This window comes from Tripterygium wilfordii, chromosome 5, assembly GCF_013401445.1.
Source record: "Tripterygium wilfordii isolate XIE 37 chromosome 5, ASM1340144v1, whole genome shotgun sequence".
Taxonomy (NCBI): domain Eukaryota; kingdom Viridiplantae; phylum Streptophyta; class Magnoliopsida; order Celastrales; family Celastraceae; genus Tripterygium; species Tripterygium wilfordii.
Genome location: NC_052236.1, coordinates 8,322,351 through 8,336,618, shown reverse-complemented (window position 1 = coordinate 8,336,618; position 14,268 = coordinate 8,322,351). Strand labels below are relative to the sequence as shown.

Below are 14,268 nucleotides of genomic sequence, written 5' to 3'. Positions count from 1 at the left end.
TTATAAATTATAGGCACATTTTAGGGTTGTAGATAAGGAAGGATATTGGATGCAATTTTCCCTTCGCTCCAGTAAAGCAGTTTTGGCTAAACAGACTGCATTTCTTGCTCTCTCCAATGCAGCACTCGCAAGAAAAGCTCGATAAGAGGTTTCTCCTCTAAATTCCATGTCTCTCTTGCTCTCTTGAATTGCCTCCACACCCACACATGGCCTTCTCTTCTTCTTCATGTCTCAAATGCCATCCTTGGTGTCATCCTCACTCTCCTCTCTCTTCTCCTCACAAACCCACTTCCATTTCCATCATCTCTTTTGCTTCCACACATCACCACCATGACCCAATAACGTCACAATCGCTCCCTGCAAATTTCTCGGCTGCTCAGCTCCTGGACAACCTCCGTCGCCAGCGCGACGAATCCTCTGCGCTTCGCTTATTCAATTGGGCTTCAAAGCAGCCAAATTTTGCACCCAGTTTATTGGTTTACGAGGAAATTCTTCGTAAACTTGGACATGTGGGTTCATTTGCTTCAATGAGAGACATCTTGCAAGAGATGAAGATTGCGGGTTGCGTGCCCAATAGAGGTACTTTCTTGATTTTTATCGAAACTTATGGGAAGTTCGATTTGTATGATGAAGTTATTGGTGTTATTGAATTGATGGAGACAGAGTTTGATCTAAAACCTGATACCCATTTTTATAATTATTTGTTAAATGTTCTTGTTGATGGGGATAAGCTGAAATTAGTTGAAGCTGCAAACTCAGATATGGTTAGCAAAGGAATTAAGCCTGATTGTTCGACGTTTAACATATTGATTAAGGCTTTGTGTAAAGCCCATCAAATTAGACCAGCAATATTGCTGATGGAAGAGATGCCAAGTTATGGTTTTTTACCTGATGAGAATACATATACCACAATCATGCAGGGGTACATAGAGGAAGGGAATTTGAAAGGTGCATTGAGAGTTAGAGAGCAAATGGTGGAAGCTGGGTGTCCCGTGACATTGGTCACGGTTAATGTCCTGGTTCATGGGTTTTGCAAAGAGGGCAGGATTGAGGAGGCGCTGAGTTTTATAGAGAAGATGACGAATGAGGGATTTTTCCCAGATAAGTTAACATTTAACACATTGGTGAATGGTTTATGCAAGGCAGAACATGTTAAGCATGCTTTGGAGGTCATGGATGTCATGCTTCAGGAGGGATTTGATCCAGATGTATATACATATAACTCTTTGATTTCTGGCTTGTGTAAATTGGGTGAAGTTGAAGAGGCCGTGGAAATTCTTAACCAAATGGTTTCGAGGGATTGTTCCCCCAATACTGTTACTTACAACACTATAATTAGCAAATTGTGTAAGGAAAACCAAGTTGAAGAGGCCACTGAGCTTGCTCGCGTTCTTACAAGCAACGGGATTCTACCAGATGCTTGTACTTTTAATTCTCTGATTCAGGGTTTGTGCTTGACCAGTAATCATGCTGCTGCAATGGAACTATTTCAGGAAATGAAGAATAAAGGGTGCAAACCTGATGAATTCACGTACAATATGTTGATTGACAGCTTCTGTATTAAAGGTAAACTAGATGAAGCTCTAAGACTGCTGAAAGAAATGGAAACCAGTGGTTGTGCGCGGAATGTTATAACCTATAATACTTTGATTAATGGTCTCTGCAAAAACAAGAAGATTGTAGAAGCAGAGGAGATTTTTGATCAGATGGAAATTCAGGGGGTTTCAAGAAATGCAGTGACCTACAACAGCCTTATTGATGGCCTCTGTAAGAGCCGGAAGGTTGAGGAGGCTGCCCAACTTATGGACCAGATGATAATGGAAGGATTAAAGCCTGATAAATTTACCTACAATTCCCTGCTTACATACTTCTGCCGTGCAGGGGATATCACAAAGGCAGCAGATATTGTACAAACCATGACCTCAAACGGTTGTGAACCTGACACAGTTACATATGGGACCCTTATCGGAGGGCTGTGTAGGGCAGGTAGAATAGATGTAGCAAGTAGGCTCCTCAGGTCCATTCAGATGAAAGGAATGGTCCTGACTCCTCACACCTATAATCCTGTAATTCAAGCGTTATTTAGACGAAAGAGAACAAAAGAAGCTATGAGGCTGTATAGAGAAATGATGGAAAAAGGTGATCCTCCAGATGCTGTCACGTATAAGATTATTTTCCGTGGTCTTTGTAATGGTGGAGGACCAATTGGGGAAGCTGTTGATTTTATGATTGAGATGACAGAGAAAGGATTTCTACCCGAATTCTCATCATTCTATATGCTCGCTGAAGGGTTGTGTGCCTTGTCTATGGAGGAAACCTTAGTTAAGCTTGTTGAAATGGTGACGAAGGCGGAAAATTTATCTGATGAAGAAGTTTCCATGATAAGGGGTTTTCTCAAAATTCGCAAATACCAAGATGCCTTGGCCACTCTTGGAGGCATCTTGGATAGGCAAAAGCAAAATAAATATTACCGATGAATTCAATGCTGCTGCAGTTAAATGGTGAAAGAGAGTTTTTTGTTGCTGCTTGTATGAAAGCTCAAACCTGAAATGGTTTCAATACTACCTTTGGTTTAATTAGGCTATGCAGCATTAACATATGGAGGTAATGCATAGGAGAGGATGATTTATTGCATAACACAATCTCTGAAGAGGATTTTTCAGCTTGCTTGTTCTATCCTGATAGTGTCCAAAATGCCATGGATCTCATAATGGAATGATGTTATCATGTATTCATGTGCCAGTGTAAGAGTTGTTTCGTAATGGCATAGCTTCGATCGTTTCAAGCATGATTTTGGTTTCTCTTGTGTCTGTTAACATCATGGATATGCTGCGAATAGCTTTCGGTATTTTGATGGGTTTATATGTAAGTTGCTTTTTTTTTGCAGGAGGTGATAGTGCCTTTTATCTTCGTCTTTTCTTTTTCAAGAACATACAGCTGAGATTCTGTCTCTTATGTCTGTTCAAGATGCAATCTCACTTTGTCAACTGGTTGAATTCTCTTAAGAATCTGTTTCCAATTTGTTTGTTGAAGGTTGTTTCATCTGATGAATGCTTCAAAATCAATGGACTTGTAGCCATTTCATCCTAGCTGACCTGTACTTTTTATTCAGCCATTGACATACTGGAAATTAGGTGTGCAGGCAACGGATTACGTCTCAGTGAAGTAAAATTGTATGTACATGCACATTTACGTTTTGTCAAAACTCTTTTCATCTCAATAGTAGAAGAAACAAAGCATAACATTAAACGAGAGAGAAAAGATCGAATAGGAGAATGGGATGCAAAACTCTTTCCTTGCATGTCTGTATCTGATCTCTCTCTTCCTCTTTTGCATCCTCTTTGGCTCAGAGACAACATTTTTCTTTTCCGTAAGAGGGATTTCATTCCTTCACCTTCCATTAGAGGTCCGATTTGATCCTGTGTTTGTGTTTTTTTGTTTTGTTTGGTGTAGCTTCAATTGTTTGGTGGTTGATATGAAATTTGGAAAGCTTCATGCATCTATTCTGTCTCTCTTTTCGTCTTTACTCCATCATTCTCTATTCTTTCCTTCTCTCAATTCGCTCTCTGTTTCTATTACTGGACCGAGGATCCTGGAGAGACGATTGAGCTCCCCATTGTTGCTAAGACTGAGCTCAGTAAATGGGATCTCAGTCATTCCAGTAATCAATATTGATCATTGATTGATGTAAGTGTAGGGACTCGCAAAATCTAATGTACATCAATCAAGCGATATGATTGTTTACTGGGATGACTGGGATCCCTCACTTCTATTTGAGGTCCAATCTACCAACAAAATAAATTACAGATTTAGGTGTTTGGTTAATTAGGACTCCAGGGAATGATTGTGAAATATGTGATTTGGGTTCTCTCTAGGTTCCTATACTTTATGTTGTCAAAATATTAGTTTTGGAAACCTTATTTGATTTATTTTTCCCTTTCCATTTTTCTTTTGATGGGTTTAGGAATAAGATCTCATATGTTGGATACTGATCATTAATTAATGGCTATGCATGACATATTGACAATTTTTGCCAATCAATTGGTATGATATTTCTTGGTTTTTTAAATTGAAAATCTTTAACCTTGCGTATGGTTAGAGTTAAGGAAAGTCATCTTCTTCTAAAAGCTGGGTGGGCCAAATGACCCAATAGTTTTGGCCCTTTGGCTCCTGTGGGCCTAGTCTAGGAGTGTTTCAGGGCTCATTTTTAAATTGGTATGGGCTTTAGTAATAAGGTGCAGTGACTGGGCCACTCGCTATTCGTTCAGTTCACCACTTCACCCATATCTTCTCATAGTGAAGCTTCACAAAAAGTTATAAATATTAAAGTATGGGCTCTATATCCACACAAAAAAAAAAGTTATGGACTCTATAAAATGGTTCTTGGGCTGGGCTGGGTTGTCCTTGCTAGGTTCATTGACGAAAGTGTATTGCACCAAATTTGAACAAGACATGACAAGAGGGCTTCAACAACTTTTTTTTTTTTTCGAACGGAGCAAGAGGGAGATTCGAACTCTGATTATCAGGGTGATATACACACCATCCTTACCACTCAACCAGTGGTTCAACAACTATTTTAGAATCATCATAGTGCATATATGCAATAAGGTTGATATCTTGTAGTTGCAAAGTTGCATTCATATTGTTTACAGAAATGAAATCGTCAACCCCCAAATCTATGAGGGCTAATCAAGCTCAGACAGGTGTGCCAAAGATATATTATGCACTTTTCAATACAACTTTCTTCTTCCTGAATCGTCTCACTTTATGGTACTTAATCCCAAGAAAAGACCTACCTGAGTGGTATGGACTTAGGCTTTCTTATAAACCCACATCACTTGGGTTATCCAAGCGATGTGGGATATCTAACATCTTGGGGCAAAACTAAGAAGACGAAAAAGAAGAATACTCTAAAAATGGCAATATCATGGAGCCTGAGACAACCCTATAAGAAATCCCTACCTACTCAAATCAACAAATATTGCATGCTTTGGTTTTACTGATTGACTATGGACACATCGGGTTTGCACGACTTTGTTTATAAAAAATCACTCAAATCAACAAATATTGTTCACTTTGGATTTATCGGTTCACTGTAGATATATCGGGCAGACACGATTTTGTTTTTATGCTCGTCTCACTTAACGATACTCAGTTACATAAAAGACTGCCATTGATTGAGAGAAGCTATGCTTTTCTTATAAATCACATCGCTCAACAATATGGGATTATAAGTCTAACACTCCCCGCACTTGTGAATTGACAAATTATGTCAAACCCAACAAGTATACTGGCTGACACTTGTCCAACAGGATCGAGACTTTGCTGCGATACAATATTAGAAATCACATCCCAATTCTCACACTCCCACACTTGTGAACTAGCGAATTATGTCAAACCCAACAAATATACAAGTAGAGGATGTTGGAAACGTGCAACGCAGCGGAAGCGTATAAGGAACTCATAGACATAAACGATAGCTAGACAAGTTTCAAAAATTTCTTATCAAATACTAATCACCATAGCACAAACTATAGATCAATTAATTGCAAGAAGATTATATACTTTGAGATCTCTCTGATTTGATCTCTAATAATCAGGAACGAAGGATGGAGTCAGCGAGTTTGATACTAAGCTCAAACCTGCAGATCTTCCACCGTATGCACCAATTCTCAAACTTGGATTGAGAGGGTGGTCTCTTTTCTCCAAGAACCTGAAGAACACAAACCAAAACTAGTGGAAACGATTAGAGAGTAGAGAGGCCAACTGGTGTCCCAAAACTTGTGTTAACAAAACACACTATGTGTGTATTTATAGGGTTTGGCCACACCTAGGGTTTTCTCCCTAGGTGGGCCGGCCCCTAAGCCTCTCCCTCTCCTAATTCCGGTCCGTTTTGGTTTTCCTGTATCTTCTAGTATTGGGCTTCTGGGCTACAATGGGGACCAACTAGGAAAAATAAAACATGGGTTTCCTATGAATTTAATTATTAGCCCAAACCCATGGACATAATTATAATTCATAAATTATAATATATTCCACTAAAATATTATAATTGCACTCCCCGTTTTATCTCAAATTAAATCTGAGTCTTTCGTTATACTTGTTCATAAATTCCTCACGTTAAGTTACAGATACCCGTCAATTACATATGCCACTGACATATAATATTTAATTGACATCTTTAAATATTTCCTTGATCTCACCGCTTAACTTATTTGAATGTGTCGGATTAATTAAAATCCACCTGTAGGGTTTTGACACAATCTCAAATCCTATAAGCATTCTCAAGAGGGTGTCATCAATCCATAATTGGACGTGAATTTTATTAACAGATTATTTTCCATCGTACAATTAATGCGGTGGCCCAACTCACTTGGTGTTTGTTGGCCTGTACAAAAAGACCTCACCCTTTAGTAAATCAAAGTCCCGTACATTAAATGCACATGTACCAATAATCTTTAATAAATTAAGAATATGAACAATTCTATAACATCTGTGTGAGTGTACAATTTTCCATATAGTCAGACTGGGAAAATTGACTCACACGTAGTCCTGATCAATACACTCCAAGTGTACTGGTATAGTAAGTTCAAGCTTTGCCGCTCTCCGTAACCAAGATAGGTATACTGAAATACTATACCACAGCCAAGCCGACGGTTTGTCCAATTCCGTCTTAGCTGTGATCGCTTACTTATATTCGATAGGAACTTATGAATTGATCTTCCGTGTGCAAGCTTAGACTCTACACACCAATTCATATACCATACAGAATAAAAGACACCGATGCCAATATGTCTTTTCTCATTTCAAATGCTAAATATATTTTATTCAAATAAGTAAATCGAGTTTGAATATTACATAAAATAATGGCCTTTAGCATACTATTCCTATCAGAGGATAGGATCGAGACTTTGCTCCGATACAATATTAGAAATCACAGCCCACTCAAATCAACAAATATTATCCACTTTAGTTCTTTGTGGGAATCACTTTAATGATTTTGTGTTTCCCATTTTGACAATGATGTTATTAGCTAGTGATATAATAAAAAAATGTTAACTATTGATGTAATACGGAAGAGGGCTTAAACTTTTTCTAGCTTTTGTAGATTAGTAATGTTTAATCAAATGTGTTTCTGATGTGTGGGGTTGCAATTGGAATATCCTTTTTTTCCAATCTGTTTGTCATTTTCGTTAAAGTCGTGTACTTTGCCTGAAAGAACTGAAGTTTAGATTAATCCCTCTAGATTTGGCAGATACTCATTGGATGTTTTATAACTTTAAGAAAGTGAAAGTGCGTAGTCATAATAGAGAAAGCCTATGTGCCTAGGCCCTAGGGTGGACCAATTTTGGGCCAAGTATTTCAATAGGGGTCGGACTTGACGAGTGTTATAAGAATCGTGCTAGACATCGATCTGGGCGAGGGACTGGTTCACTAGTCCATCTAGTGGTTATCGATCGAATTGCATATTTAATTAAAATATATATTAAATAATATTAAAAATAAATGTCATAATAATATCATATGATCTTCCATTAAAAAATCTCAGTTTACATCGCATATTTAATACAGAACAATGCACTCAATATTTATAAATCAAGTTTCATATCGTAAATTAATTATATAATAAATAATTCAAAATTCCTAAAATATTTTGAAAAATATTTTGTTTTATCAACATGGTTCAACGGTTTTATGAAAAACCATCCGGTGTGATTGATTTTTTTGGGGTCACTTGCATAATTGATATCTTAACAATACTGTGCCGACTAGGTGACCGGTTCATCCATTTTACAATCCGATCGGCCAGCATGGTCCGATTTAAATAAAACTGGTTTCAACAAACACAAAATAGTTAGCACAGGGTGTGGACTCAAGCCTAATTCTCGTCAAGACAAAGTAGTTAGGTTTGGGACTTTGGGGTCTCTATATGAATTGTAAATATCAAATCATTAAGCAAAATCATTTATTGATATCATCGTAAAACATGGTGATTAAGACAGACTATTCAAAATTTTCAAGAGGTGGGATCTATGAACAATGATTTCATACGATCCGTGGTCTCCTTGTCTTGGCTAGCATGACCATCTCCATACAAGTACATGGCCCGGGCTGTCCTTGCTAGGTTTATTGCGATGTCAATAAAAAGTTGAGAGAAACTAGATTCTACAAGCTTTTCTGCATTGATTTTCTTCCATGTTTCGTGAATCAAATGTCGTATGTGTAGCCCTGTTTCTTCTTCTGATGCGCCTGTTTCATGCATGTAACACTGGATTGATTTAGGATTATCTCCTCTCTTCATCTCATCCTGATCAGATGGAGTAACACAATTAGTTGATCATTATAACCTAATTAATTAAGCTCACCTGCACTAAACATCCCTACATTCCATACCGGGGAAGTTCCCAGATCATTTGTCAATCGTACAATCATGGATGACTAACGAAGTATATCTAGATCTTTTTGCTAAACTTTCCAAGATGTCATTGGACAAGGGACTTGTAATCAAACAAGTATGGACAAACATTGCTGGTGCTGTTATTGAAATCCATGATTCCTTTATGTACTCTTGTAGAGTCAGCATATATCCATTGTAAAACACTTAGCCTCTGATAAATAACATCTGAATAAATCTGCCAATTGAAATACATAGTCATAGGAAAGATTCTTCCATCAAAAAATAATTATATAAAATAATAGTATAAGGAGACAAGTTTGTGGTTTTTACAACTTTCTTCAAGTAAGGAACAACGTAGAATCCATTTTCCTTTAGAACATTGAAGGCTACTTCATTCATGGCATTGTACAAAGTGAAGAAAGGTATCTTCATATAATCTGGAAGTTCTTCCATTGCATTCACATCCCATCTAAAAATTCTTCAAAAACTTAAAACGGTTAGGAAATTGTGAAGTTTAGAGATTTGAATTTATAATCTAACGTTTGTGAGAGGCTCTAGTACCATGACCGACCTTTGAATAGCATCTGTAAAGAGTTGGAGCTCGTCCAAGCTACCATAGACAACGTAAACATCATCAAGTGCGGTGAGGAGTGCGTGGACCCTGGTTTCCATCCTCCTATAGTATCCAAATTGAGGCTCAAATGCCATCTCAACATACCAGAGAAAGTTCTTCATCAATCTGTGTAATGCCCTGCTCTGCGTCATATGAGGCGAGGTGTGGGGGTTACTATTCTGGATGAAATACCACATCGGCCAGGGACGAGTCTTGGGTGCAGAATATAACACGCTGCAGACCTTAAACTATTGTCCAATCTTTTCTGGTATGGGCCAGGAGAGGTTGGGAACTGCCAGGCTGGGCTTGGTATGGGCCAAGTTCAGTGGTTGGTGGGGAGATTGGGCTTTAGTGGGTCGGGCTGTTACAGTTGGTATCGAAGCCGACCTGGTGGGTATGTGGGTTTCGTCCCTCACGTCTAACCGGGGCGCGGTGCCCGTGTCTGGCGTGACCCACGGGGACGTGGGCTCCTAAGGGGGGTGGACTGTAATGCCCTGCTCTGCGTCATATGAGGCGAGGTGTGGGGGTTACTATTCTGGATGAAATACCACATCGGCCAGGGACGAGTCTTGGGTGTAGAATATAACACACTGCAGACCTTAAACTATTGTCCAATCTTTTCTGGTATGGGCCAGGAGAGGTTGGGAACTGCCAGGCTGGGCTTGGTATGAGCCAAGTTCAGTGGTTGGTGGGGAGATTGGGCTTTAGTGGGTCGGGCTGTTACAATCTGTCCCTTGCAAAGCTCAATGTTTTAGCTACCCCGGTAGACCTCCACCACCTTTACTAAGAAAAAAGGAAAGCATGATTAAGTCTACTCTTACTACTTGTTTTTGTGCATATCTATATATTTATATTTATATTTAGTAGATAATCGCACCTGAAAGCTAATCGAAGATCTTTTTGGTGTTCAACTTGAACAATATTGAAATCCAACTTAGCAAACTCAAGTATAGTTGGATTCATGCCTTGTGTACTTGTTGGGGAATTACCCCCCAGGATTCTTCCTACAAAACTATCAACAAATCAAAGAGAAATTGAACTTGAGATAACACAATCAACAACACACAAGATTTACGTGGAAAATTTCAAACCAAAGAAAACACCACAGGTGTTGTCAGAGACAACCTGAGAAAATTTCACTATATGAAATTGTTACAATCATATTCTCAGTGACCTTTCTCTACCCAAGAAAACCCAAGAAACCAAGAACCCCAGAGATTGTCCATAAACCCCGATTCAGTCTATCCCTTCTAAGATTCTACATCTTGAACTTTTTACGGTCTCACACCCTTGAACCCATATTTGAACCCCCAAGAGATACGCCGAGAGATAAACCACAAGGATTTCCCCACCCTTGCTCACTCTCTCCCTCTCAGCCACCTCTCTAAACTCAGAGAAATAAACAATAAGAATTAAGGTTAAGTAAACCTAGAAACAAGCCTACTATTTATAAGCTTGTACAAAACCTAATCCTAGTCAAACTCGAATTACTAATTCTAATCTAACTAGAGTCCAATTTTATTGATCAATTCCAAAAATCTCCACCTTGATCAAAAAAATTTCATAGCTTTCGCTATACCACTGTCTTCACAGATAGTTAACTCTCTACACCGAGAAGGCTATTCACAGACAATTAACTCTCTACACCGAGAATTCATAGCCTTCGTTATCATTGTCTTGACCAACAATCATACTCCACCATATAAAGTATACCACTTAGAACTTTATCGCTCCAAGATTTTCCTTTTTCAGCCACATGTCGAAAAACCTGTTGAATTTTATGGTGCAACCCCCATGTTTGGCTTTTCCAAGAGTTCCTCAACCCTTCGACATCCTTTCCACCACACACCCTGTATTAATGCCAAACCAATGCCCGAATGCAAACTTGTGGACTTGCTATGAGTAACCCATCCTCTTCCATGGCAACCTAGAAATCAATCAACATGCCGAAAGAATAACCAACCTCTTATGGAGAAAAGAGACTTACCATTAGCGATAATTTCAGCATCTCCATCTACTGATTTGGAGCTTTTAACCGAACCGCTCCTCCTTGAAAATTTTCGTTCTTTAGGTGATTGTCCATACCTTATGCCCTGGTGACCACTCCAGCCATCCTTCAAGAGCTTCTTCAGGTGATAACTCCACCACCAAAAAAAATCTACCCCAGTAACATCAGCATCACCTCCGACCAACTTCTCCTCTTTGAGTTTTACCATTCATGCATGAACTTCACCTCCTTGCCATACTCGGCACACCTGCACACTTTTTGGTACATCACAACATCGACGCATCTCCCAATTCCCTGTACATACATGATTTACGTGGAAAACTCCAAACAAAAGAAAAAACCACGGGTGTTGTCAGAGACAATTTGAGAAACTTTCACCATATGAAATTGTTACAATCATATTCTCAGTGACCTTTCTCTACCCAAGAAAACCCAAGAACCCTAGAGATTATCCATAAACCCCTATTTAGCCTATCCCCTCTAAGATTCTACATGTTGAACTTCTTACAATCTCACACCCTTGAACCCATATTCGAACCCCCAAGAGATACAGCGAGAGATAAACGACAAGGATTTCCCCAGCTCTTTCTCACTCTCTCCCTCTCCGCCACCTCTCTAAACCTAGAGAAATAAACAATAAAAATTATGGTTAAGTAAACCTAGAAACAAGCCTACTATTTATAAGCTTGTACAAAATCTAATCCTAATCAAACTCGAATTACTAATTCTAATCTAACTAGAGTCCAATTTTATTGATCAATTCCAACAGTTCTCTCATAAACATCAATAAACCACCTAGCTTCCAATCTTGACATCCTCCAATGCAGTGGAAGCTCCAAGGCATGACTCACTAGCTCGTACAGAACTCAATGTTGGTCTTGCCTTTTGTTTTTAACATACTCTTTCAAATGTTTTGAAGCAAAATCTCTTGCATCCTCGAAGGTAGTGTCGCCTCTAACCATCAGAAATGAAGCTTCATATAGATGTAGCATTCCTTTGAAATCATCGCGAAGACATTCCTTGAAGTTCCCTTTCTCATCTTGAAAGCTTGGAAAAACCTCTGTGGAAACAAGCAAAAACATATTTAAATGGCAAACTCACTTTTACTTTGCTAAATAAAGGATTGAATCTTTAAGGACTTCACCTTGATTTACATTATACCCGTGTTGGCGTAGTATTCTAAATTCTAGAGAAGTTGCATATAAATTCATCTATCTTTTACTCTGTTTATTGTACTTAATATTGTTGTAGATGGTGTCGATTACTCGTATAATGTCTTGTTCAAAGTGATAGGACAATCCGAGCCTCTGTATGGTATCGATTAGCTCAAGTTGTTCAACATGATCCACCACTTTATTCAGCATCATCTTCACTTCCCTATTCAGCTTGTTAGCCTCTTCAACATGTGATCCTCCCTGTATATGTACACACAAACTACTTATAATGCTTAGAGAAACAACTAACTGAACAAATAGGCCTGCCCTCTTTGGGCCTAGTCTGCTCCCTACACAAATCAAACATTTTGTACTTAGAAATAACATATACAACACTGATTGAGAAGAGAGTTATACCGTATAATCACTTTTCGGTGACTGAATGTAACAGTCATCCCAAATCGACGGTTGAAAGTTCGTGGATCACCTGATTATTGTTTCATCCTCTGCAATGGTACATTTGATTGGACAAGGAACGAAGCTTTTGCATGATGACATTAACGAAATGTGATTTCTCGGTTGGTTTAGGCCGGAGAATTTGCATATAGATAGTGAAGATGCAGATGATTAAGAGCCAATAGTGGTATAAGATTTGTATATAATGTATATGGTTTTATGAACTTCTTTTGTGCTATATGTAAGTAATTACATTCATCCATATATACACACATTCTGCTACTGTTAGTGATTTACCATTAATATATATATATATTAAAGCATGCACTCACTATCTCCTTCTGCCGTCCTCCCTATATAAAATATTTCAATGGTATATCTGCTTGAGCTTGATTAGCTCTCATAGCATGAATGCAACTTTGCAGTAATTTATGCTATTTTTGAGCCAACCAGTAAGCATAAGACGAGAGATCAAAATTATTGCAAATGTGCACACTATTCATGATTCTAAAATAGTTACCATGTGTTTGGAGTTTTCTTCATTTCTTGTTCAAAGCCAAGCCCAATTGAAAAATGAGCCCTAGAATACACCTAGACTAGGCCCAACTTTTCGTCAACACTACCAGAGGGCCAGGCCTATTGGGTCACTTGGCCCATGATCACATCTTCCGGGCTCAAACCAAACGTGTTGGTTTTCTCATTTGACCGGTAAATGACATATAGCCCATCTCTTGAAAGTTGGACATTTGCGTCAACGAAAAAAACACTTTGTCATATAAGTACCTGTTTTATTTACTTAATAATGTCATATCTCCATTTTGCCCTTCTTCTCAAATACTCCATGATTTATGCAACATTTCCATTTTGAGGAAGTTTAAGAAAATTTTGTCTGTGATTTGATTTTGTAATTGATTTCATTCTTTTGTAATAGAATCATCTCTTCGTATCATCTATCAACTCGAATTTCCTAACATCATTGATATGGAGAGATTGATTTTGTTTCCTTCTTCTTCTTCTTATCATTCTTCTTCTTCATCTTGTTAGATATGATATGTAATATGAGATCTAAGATCGTAATATGAGATATGAGATGTAATTTTAGTTCAGATATAAGATTGTACAATTATATGTTACTGTTTGAAACAATAACATCATAATGTTTCTGTTTTACAAAAATTAATATTAAACTAATATTTACCTACATTATAATGTTAATGTATTGGCATTGTGTTTTTCTAAGTTCATTTGCTACAATAAGAAATATTACAAGGGTTTTGTTTATTATGTTACTGTTTGAAACAATAACATGAACATGTCTCAATGATTTGGCAGAACTTTGCAGATTAGTTCCATATTCAACACTCATAAGACTCAAGAAGATCCTGAATGAAAATCATGTACCCAACGTTCATACCTAAATGAAAGTAAGGAAGAATGAAAACAACATATCTAAAAAATTTTAAGAATTAAATTGTGAAAAAACAGATCGAGAGAGAGAGAGAGAGAGAGAGGAGAAGAAATCACTGCATATATTTTTCAGATCCAATAGAGATGAATAAGAAAGGAGGAGGAAGAAGAAGACGAAGAAGAAAGGAGGAGATGAAAGAGATTGGAGGAAGAAGAAAGACAAGAAAGAGGT

At 38.0% G+C, this 14,268-nt stretch overlaps 1 protein-coding gene and 1 pseudogene across 1 annotated transcript; one reads left to right on the top strand and one right to left on the bottom strand.

The window, feature by feature from the left end:
- The first annotated feature begins 43 nt into the window (after positions 1-43).
- LOC119998509 (pentatricopeptide repeat-containing protein At3g53700, chloroplastic) lies at positions 44-3,089 on the top strand. The gene is made up of 2 exons (XM_038845862.1): positions 44-2,744; positions 2,888-3,089. Exon 1 carries the CDS (start codon positions 207-209, stop codon positions 2,475-2,477), a length of 2,271 nt encoding a protein of 756 aa, XP_038701790.1. The 5' UTR covers positions 44-206; the 3' UTR covers positions 2,478-2,744; positions 2,888-3,089.
- A 4,928-nt stretch (positions 3,090-8,017) lies between these two features.
- LOC119998567 lies at positions 8,018-12,731 on the bottom strand (annotated as a pseudogene).
- Positions 12,732-14,268: the final 1,537 nt, after the last annotated feature.

Excerpts from the sequence above, each read along its gene's own strand:
- LOC119998509 (XM_038845862.1), top strand. The coding sequence starts at position 207 with ATGGCCTTCTCTTCTTCTTCATGTCTCAAATGCCATCCTTGGTGTCAT.